Source organism: Haliotis asinina, chromosome 1 (genome assembly GCF_037392515.1).
Source record: "Haliotis asinina isolate JCU_RB_2024 chromosome 1, JCU_Hal_asi_v2, whole genome shotgun sequence".
Lineage (NCBI taxonomy): Eukaryota > Metazoa > Mollusca > Gastropoda > Lepetellida > Haliotidae > Haliotis > Haliotis asinina.
Genome location: NC_090280.1, coordinates 27,314,551 through 27,323,720, shown reverse-complemented (window position 1 = coordinate 27,323,720; position 9,170 = coordinate 27,314,551). Strand labels below are relative to the sequence as shown.

Below are 9,170 nucleotides of genomic sequence, written 5' to 3'. Positions count from 1 at the left end.
CACCCCATCCCAGTAGTCTCCTCTTCTGACAAACCACGGTGGTCATGTTCGCTGACTTAACTGACACGTCATCGTATCCCGGTTATGTAGAACGATGCTCATGACATTTATGACTAGACTGTCTGACTTGTTTATGAACAGACCACTGTCATAGATCTTGAATATTGCTGATTGCGGCGTTAAACAACAAAACAACCATTCTCATTCTCAACTCTCCGTACGCAAACGTCACGTTACCATCTGAACCTAAATCTGCGTAGACCACAAAAATATTACATACTTCGTCTTGTTAATCAGAGAGGCCAATTTATTTGGTTGTAGGTCCTGTGTATGTGACCACTCTTTGACGAGGCAACATTCTCCACAGCTTTACAGTTACCACACACAACGTCAGAGAGAGGAAGGAAGTGTGTCACAGTATGAAGATAAAGTGTTTACCACCAGCAGTTTTTCTGTCAGACCACAGTGTCTGAACTCACCCCCAGATCGTGGAGCTAAAGACTTACATGTTTGTAACATGAAATGCCATTTGAAAGTGATTCATAAAAAAGAAACACATGCTCTGTCATCGCATGGTATGGTGACAATTACTAGATTGTCTGGGCCAGACTCGATTAAGTACAGACTGCCACTATGAATCTAGAGTATTGCCCCAAGCAACAAAGAAACAAACAACCTTTTACTTAAGGTAAATATTACACATATTACATATATTTGTTCGTGCATATGATAGATACATGATACAAACAAACAAACAAACAAACAAACAAACAAACAAAAAACGATTCTTCGATGATGACGTATTTCATACAGGTGACATTCCGAACTCTGACTCCCAACCATATACAGCTGTCTGACGCCTCTGAGCTCTATGGTTACGCTGTTACGCTAAGCTCACTCACTATGACGTTTTCTTATTCGTCATGTACCTCTGAGCTCTAAGAAAATTGTTTTCCGACTAACTTGTTTCTCTTTGAGAATCAAAAATGAAGGATGAGGACTATCCTGTATAGGCGACATTTAGACAATGTATTCTAATATCGTTGTCACTTGCTTCATAGCCAAGTGTATAGCCTTAAAAATAGTCCTCATCCTTCATTTACCCAACTTCTAGAATGCCGATGAAAGAAGTAATAAAAATGAAAAAATAAGAAATCTCAAGAACTGTATTAAACCATGACGCGTGTGCCTGGAGATTAAGCAAGTGAATTGTACGATTTCAATGGCGGTGAGACAGTATAGTGATCACTCGTAACTCCGAAAGCTCGGGTTCGATTTCTGACATGGGTACAATGTGTGAAGCCCACTACTGGGGTTCACCGCCGTGATGTTGCTTGAATATTGCTAAAAGCAGCGTACAAACATACTCACTCACTCACTTGTACGATTCCGATTCAGATAGTGATGATCGCGACCAGGCGATCGAGAAAAGGTCAGTGTGTCCTTCCTTAACTCTCGCAAGTTAGTTATTCACTAAGAGAAACACAGATCAAGATAATATTTAATAAATAACAACATATTCTGTGTAATGAAGTTTCAACGTCTTGAGAATATAGTGTCTGAACACATGACAGTAATCCAAAATGCCAATACGTTCCACGTATCAATGATAATCTTTCTATACATAGCCATAATAGTACCGTTTACATCATAAGATATATTAGTCAACAGAGTGGACTTTGACTGATTTTATCAACAGATAACATTTGATGAATGTATATAGTTACTTCAAACGAAAATCTGGAGACAACAGAAAATTGTACACGGATTTATGATTGCTTTCCTTTGCTATCTCAATTGCATTTAATCCATACTTATTTTTGGCCGTAATATCTACAATCCTATTTACAAGGATATGCTGAACAAGATCGACATTTCCTCCTCTAACGGCTAAAAGGAGGACATTGTTACCATCATCATCAAGAAGAAGCATATCGGCTCCCTGCTTCATTAGTAGCTCAAACGTCTCTATATTTCCCCGTTCAGCTGCTATCAGGACTGGTGTCCTATTCAAATGTCCTCTAGCGTTGATGTCTACGACGTTATTGGACAGGAGGTACTTCACTATGTCCACGCTGCCTTTACAAGCCAAATGGAGGATGGAGTTGCCATCGGCATCTTCTAGCGTCAGATCAGCACCATTCTTCACAAGTATATCAAACAGATCCCTCTGTCCCCAAAGTGCTGCAACCATCACTGGTGTTCTGCCTGTTAATGATTTTTTATTGATGTTCTGCACAACGTTCTTCTGTGTCAAGAGATAAATTGCTAAGTTCAGTTGTCCATCCAAAATGAGCGTGTGTAGAATGTTCTCCCCCCGATCATCAACTACTGACATATCAGCTCCTTTACCCTCCAGCAATGCAACTATATCTAGGTATCCTTGCTCTGCTGCCATTTGCACTGGTGTCTTTCCGCCATCGTCTCTTCCGTTGATGTTCACAACATTCTCCGTGAGGATATATTTCACTATTTCACTATGTCCCTCTTCACACGCCATATGTAGAATGGTCTGTTTATCTTCATTTACCAAAGACATGTTGGCTCCCTTTCTCACCATTAAGTCAAATATTTCTGCCAGTCCTCCTTGTACTGCCAACATGACCGCTGTTATCCCGTCATTGTTTCTACTGTCGATGTCTACAAAATCATTTGTGAGGACATATTTCACTGTATCCATGCGTTTGCTGTTTAAAGCAGCATGAAGGATATTGTCATTCTCGTCACTGACAAAGGTCATATCAGCTCCTTCACTTAGTAGCAATTTTAACACATTTGTATGTCCCTCATACGCTGCTTCCATTGCTGGCGACGACCCATCATTTGATCTACTGTTGATTTCAACGATATTCTGTGCGAGAACATGCTTAACTAACTCCATATTTCCTCCCCGACAGGCCATGTGAAGAATATTGTATCTACTGTAATCCACGTGTGACAAATCAGCTCCACTCTGAAGCAGAACGTCGAACATATCCTTTCTTCCCTCAGAGGCTGCTAACATTATGGGTGTTGATCCTTGAAAACCAATGTCGTTGACGTCCATACTGTAGGTGGTGAGAATGTGTTTGATTATTTCTATATTTCCCCCTTTACATGCAAGATGAAGGATGTTGTTCTGGTCACCGTCCCTGAATAACAAATCAGCATTTTTCTTTTCAAGCTCGTGAAATATATCTTTATGGCCCTTATATGCAGCAATCATAATTGGCGTGAACATGTCTTTTCCTCTGAGATTGATACCAACACTCCCGTGGTCGAGAACATATTTTACTATTTTCACATTTCCTCCTTTACAAGCTGCGTGAAGAATAGTGTCTCCTTCATTGTCAACCAGAGACAGATCGGCTCCTTGTTTCACTATCAAGTTGAACACATCTTCATGTCCTTTTAGCGCTGCTTTCATTGCTGGCGTACAGCCATATTCTGATATGCTGTTGATGTTCACAATATTCTGCTTAAGAATATATTTCACGATATCCAAGTTTCCTCCTTCACAGGCCACATGTAGAATGGTATTGTGAAGAAGATCCATGAGGGACAGGTCAGCTCCTTTCCTGACAAGTAGGTCGAAGACGCCTTTGTGTCCCTGAAGGGCAGCTTTCATTGCTGGGGTCCCTTCCGGCTGCTCACGGCCGTTGATGTCCACTGTATTCTGCTTAAGGAGATAATTTATTATCTGCAAGTTCCCTCCCTCACATGCAAGATGTAGAATCGTGTTGCCCTTACTATCGACAGGAGACAGATCAGCACCTTTTCTTACAAGGAAAGCGAACATATCTATATCTGCTTTCTCTGCTGCAATCATTACCGGTGTCTTCCTCTGTGTCCCTCGGACGTTGATTTTCGACCGACCATCGGATAAGATGCATTTCACTCGGTTTACGTCTCCATCCATACAGGCACCAACAAGTTTGGTGTTTTCGTTGAATACGTATCGTTGGATGTTAATCGTTCCTGCAATAAATACATGAATGTATGAAGTCATTAAATGATTCATGACTTGCTTCTGGAAATACCCCAAGTTTAGATATTTGTCTTTTGAATTCAATATGTCAAGCCAAACCTGCCCATTTCAAAGTCACAACTGACATATTTCTTGTTATAGTCTCAAAGCGGACAGTATGTAAAATAAACAAAACATGTGACATTATTGGAGTTTATTTCACATTTATTCATGTCAGGTTTCAGCAATAACCATGTATGCATTTTGTCCGTCACAATATATTCATTATTAATGCCTGAGCTACACATATACAACCTTCATGAGGGAAATATGCCACTTGCCCTCTGATGTAGTATATTATTCAATAGAAAATATTAGAATGTTGTAACGAACGCATTTATAAAAATAGAAAATTAAAAAAAAATGAATTCGTTGGTATTATTGGTCATGAACTGTCTACTTTGACAGTCCATGTTGTAGGCTGTTATACTTACATGAAGAAATCAAACAAAAATGTGATTAGGGGCGTTTGGCAATATTTCGTGCGTGTCAAATGCTATAAGAGTTGCTCGTGTTAGGTGACTTCAGGGATTAGCATATTTAAATCCTTGCGAAAATTCCACAACATCTATATGTGTTTCTGTACCGTTTGGGTCAGGTGGATAGATAGTCGAAGTGATTTGCGGCGAATTATCATCTTCGCATTACACTTCATCCATTCTTGAAGCAAAACATTTTGTTTGGCATTCATTCCAATATTTACACAAATGAAACATAAACAGTAATTTTAACATAAACTACAACCACTAGGTCAGATCTTCCTTTTCCCGCCATCACACTAGAATAAACGAGTTAAGTGCCTGTTAAGCACGTGTGAATTAAGTCTGTTCACATGTGCACCCAACATGTATATAGTTCACTGGAAAAAAGTTCACATTTACAAGCTTGTAAATCTATTGTAAAGATGATGTTTACAAGACATTTACAATTTTGGAAAGATGATGTTTACAAGACATTTACAATTTGTAAAGATCCACAAGGGAGATAACTGGTGGGTGATGGTAAAACGGTCCGCAAGGCCTCACATTCACATCTAATAAATCCCAAAGGCTAATTACAGTTTGACCCCTCGACATAATGAGGTAATTGGGGCGTGAAATAAGAGTGGGACAGGCCACTGTTCAGTGGACAGGGGTCACTCTGTTAGGGGTAGGATGCTGATGCTCTTACTACAGTGTTCGGTGGAGTGAAGATGAATGGGTGTTTCTTTCACTATGCGCAAGCTGTTTAGAAAAGAATTCCGACTCAGTATCGCACTTATTTTGTGTTTGGGAACAGTGAATAACGATAACCATAAACAATATCACCTTGTCCCCTCTGATAATATGCTAAATGATAGAGATTGTGTTGTGACAACATAACACATGACAGTATATGTTGCTATGAATCATGTGGTCGATCCAACCTTTGCCAATAGTACCAGTGATACAGATGGGATAGATCACCTTTTGAAATATTTCACAATCATATTTGATTTTTGTTGTTTCTGTTGATTTTTCCTTTCTGTGGTCAGCCCAGCAACAATCCACAATAATCCCATAAAATCATTGAGGCATGAAGTCCTATAAGCCGAATGAACTATACCTAACTGAATAATTTTAATCTTCGTGGGACTACACCTGTTGTACACGGGCTAGTTGCAGTTACCACATACTGCTATATTTAACATAACTAAACAATAACCTTCAGGAATGGAACCCCATGACAGAAATGTGCCCTGGACAAATAACAGGTTGGAGGTTGGCATGTGGGAGGTTAAAGTAACTTGTTGGAAAAGCCCATGCCAACGTTTTCGAGATGATAAATTTCATGTTGGACTGGAGACGCAAATTAATAAACTGAACATGGTGCAACATAGTGCTGGCCAGACACTGATCCCAAAGAAAAATATACATCAAGACCTCCAGAGAGAACTGCCCACCCTGGAACATAGGGCATGTTGTATTATTTTGATAGGTTATCTCATGGAACGAAACTTTCTAAAAGGTCACATAAAAAAGGAAAAAAACTTTGCAGATTCTGATACCTTTCGGTATGCAGTTACCGAAACAAATCATAAAAAATGCCAATTCAACCTATAAAGAAAAAAACGCGATGGAAAAAAACCCCGCGAATTCGGAGTTCAAGCGATTCACTAAATTTCCCCCAGCGCTGGGGGAAGAAGTTGTTTCAACAATTGCGCTGCGCTGCGCCCATAACGCATGCGCAGTGAATAGGTTCACGGAGCTTGAAACAGTATGCAGGTCGTGAGCAGTAGTCTAATCTTGGTTGTGTACACAAACAAGTAAAAAAACTACTCGTTACATAAAAAAACCATGTTGAGTGTAAGAAGCAGCCTCTATCACAGAGAAAGCTTAATGTCTGGTTTATTGACACCTGTATGTATGGCTGCCTGTCTGCTAAAGACAATATGCAATTCACAGCTTCAATCATTGACCACATGCAATTTAAACTTAACACCTATCAGGCTATACGCCATAAACAAAAAAAATTGATTGATGACTCATGTACCCGAGTCCTGTCTCAGCCACATTATGTAATTAAGCAGGTGTGATACTTGTACATATGACATGTTTTTATGTCTATGGGTTGCAAAGAAACTACATCCGTTTTTCTCAGATGACTGGATCTCACGCAAACTGGTGCAAACGCTTGTCAGTTTCAAGTCCTGCTTTGTACTTGGACGAATGACAGTTTCCAGTAGTTCACCATCTCTACTGAGATGATTTTTGATTGGATCGAACGCAAATTCAGAGATGGATTTACAAAACCCAACATCTCTGCATACATTCTTTAAAGATAACAACATAGTGTATATGATTTTGTTTGACAACGGTATATCAATCCATACTGAAACGACGCATCATATACAATACAAAAAGTTGTTATCCATAAAGAATCTTACTTTCGTGTGACTCGTCATACTTCTAAAATGCCCATCAAACACATCATCTTTCTGAACACACTATGGGCCCCACCTTATGAGCCCTCGGCGTATCAGCAAATGAAGTAGACAATCGGTAGTCGTCGTTACACTTGAGTGCACATACACCAGCTATGACTGGGTTTGTTATTTTCGGGTTTTTTTCATCTCGTGATCAATAGTGGTAACACCAAATACTAGTAAGTTCTTATCCACCTTGTGCCTGTAAAAAACACAGAATGGCCTTCGTTCGACTTAGTGCATTGTCATTTTTTCCACATGGCATAGGAACCATATTTGAGGTGTGGCGAGTCACACGGCTTCCATTTCCCTCGCTACTCTGCTGCATCTTTATTGGATAAAAAATTGGATAAAAAAACATTTTGAAATTGTTTCTGAGTTGTAGGCTGGTTTGACATCTTGCAGCGTCATCATAGCGATAATGCGCTGAGGAGTGGGTTGTTTAGGTGGTGAAAGTTGTAATGTGCTGAATTTGGTTTATGACGCTTAAACAAGGAATTTAGCATATCATAACATTGAAATAAATTTGATGTTCGCTTGATAGTGCTCCATAGTCAATACTGCACTGTTGATGGAAATGGTATTCTATAATGCGGAATTTGTGTCACTTTTATAACACTCCAGTCTTTCATGCGAATTAAATTACCCCATAACAAATGGACAGTGTCAAGCCTACACTAGATGTTTATTTACCTTCGGGAAGGAATTATCAGAGTACAACAAGAAAGAGGAAGATTAAATTTCATACAAAAACATTCCATTTACAAATTTACAGTTAATATGTTACACATTATTATCAAATATACTATCAAAAACAATGGGGTAGCATTGTATTCGTGCGATCTTTAATACTTGTTCATATTTTGCTTTCTTATGGCTGGGGAGGTCTGCCTGTCGCATCCCTTCGACTCGATTTCTGAAGAAAACAGTCAATATGATTATACTTGCATTAAGTGAATGGTAAACCAATGTGAAAATAGAATCAATCATTATTGTAGAAACACCTGAAGTTTTACTTGTTGAATGGTTTAATGCATTGAAACTCTTGCAGTTACTGTATTTAAATCATATTAAATTATGTTCTTACGTCTTTTGTGGATTTAGGGTCATTCCTCTTACAGACTCCGTAGAGCCTGCCTCACAGTTGTCTGTGAAAGTAAATTCATGAGAAAAATGCAATTAGCATTTTGAAAAACCTAACAAAATGACTAGCAGGTATTACAACTAAAGTCTTAAATAAAGTCGAATTACTGCTAATACAACATCATATAAGAATATATTGTCTGAAAACGTTACAAACATTTACATTTACAACCAATTTAGTTTTAAAAATATATTTGTGTTAAATTTGATTTTGAAATGCCTTAGCGATTTTGAAAAGGATGTGCTTTGTGAGTAAATGGGTTTATATCTATTACAGTCACTATTCCATCCATATAATGACGTGTGATATGGGAACCCAAAATACGTATATGCATGAATACTGGGATTAGTCTGTATTGTTCCGTCATTGTTGTTTTTGATGAAACCTATCTCTTAAAAACATAAAACAGAACGTTTTACGTCTGTAGGAATACGTCCAAAAATCAGTCTTATACTAATTATACATTATAATTGAAATTACATGCAACAAGTAATCCTTCAGCTCAACCACAAAAAAACAGCTGGTGTTACCTGGGGAATATATTCCACCCCATAGCCTGATTAAGTCCCAGGAAGGATATTTATGACATGTAATAAACCTTTGATCAGCCAGTTAGTCGGGCTGTTGTACTCATATCGTGATTCAATATACTAAACACTTACTGAATGGCAGGGATACTCTACGACTCCGTGTATTGAGCTCCCTGCTAAATGATATGGTAGTCTTGAGTGTAATTTTTCTCAACAACTATGCTGCTAAAGGAACACATGGCGTCATCAGGATTGCCTTACTGATTTTACAAATAATATACTTGCGTCATCTGCAATATACTCACCTGAGCTGAATGTGCCCTCTGAAGAAATATCGCTGACAGACATTCTGAACGGCTTTGTAGATGTAAAGTCTCAACTTCACGATAGCAAAAATGTCCGTATGTTGGTGTGCAATGATCAACTGCATTTTCCCATAGGGTGTTCATATATGTATTTACATCTCAAAAGGTCATCAAGTTACTTTGAGTTACTCTTCCTCTTTGTAACTTCTCCAACCAAGAAATACAATGGACAGTGCACGTG

At 38.6% G+C, this 9,170-nt stretch overlaps 1 protein-coding gene across 1 annotated transcript; it reads right to left on the bottom strand.

Moving 5' to 3' along the window:
- Positions 1 to 1,723: 1,723 nt before the first annotated feature.
- Positions 1,724 to 3,898, bottom strand: LOC137269993 (ankyrin-3-like). Its single transcript, XM_067803846.1, has one exon. It carries the CDS (start codon positions 3,896 to 3,898, stop codon positions 1,724 to 1,726), a length of 2,175 nt encoding a protein of 724 aa, XP_067659947.1.
- Positions 3,899 to 9,170: the final 5,272 nt, after the last annotated feature.

Excerpts from the sequence above, each read along its gene's own strand:
- LOC137269993 (XM_067803846.1), bottom strand. The coding sequence starts at position 3,898 with ATGGATGGAGACGTAAACCGAGTGAAATGCATCTTATCCGATGGTCGG.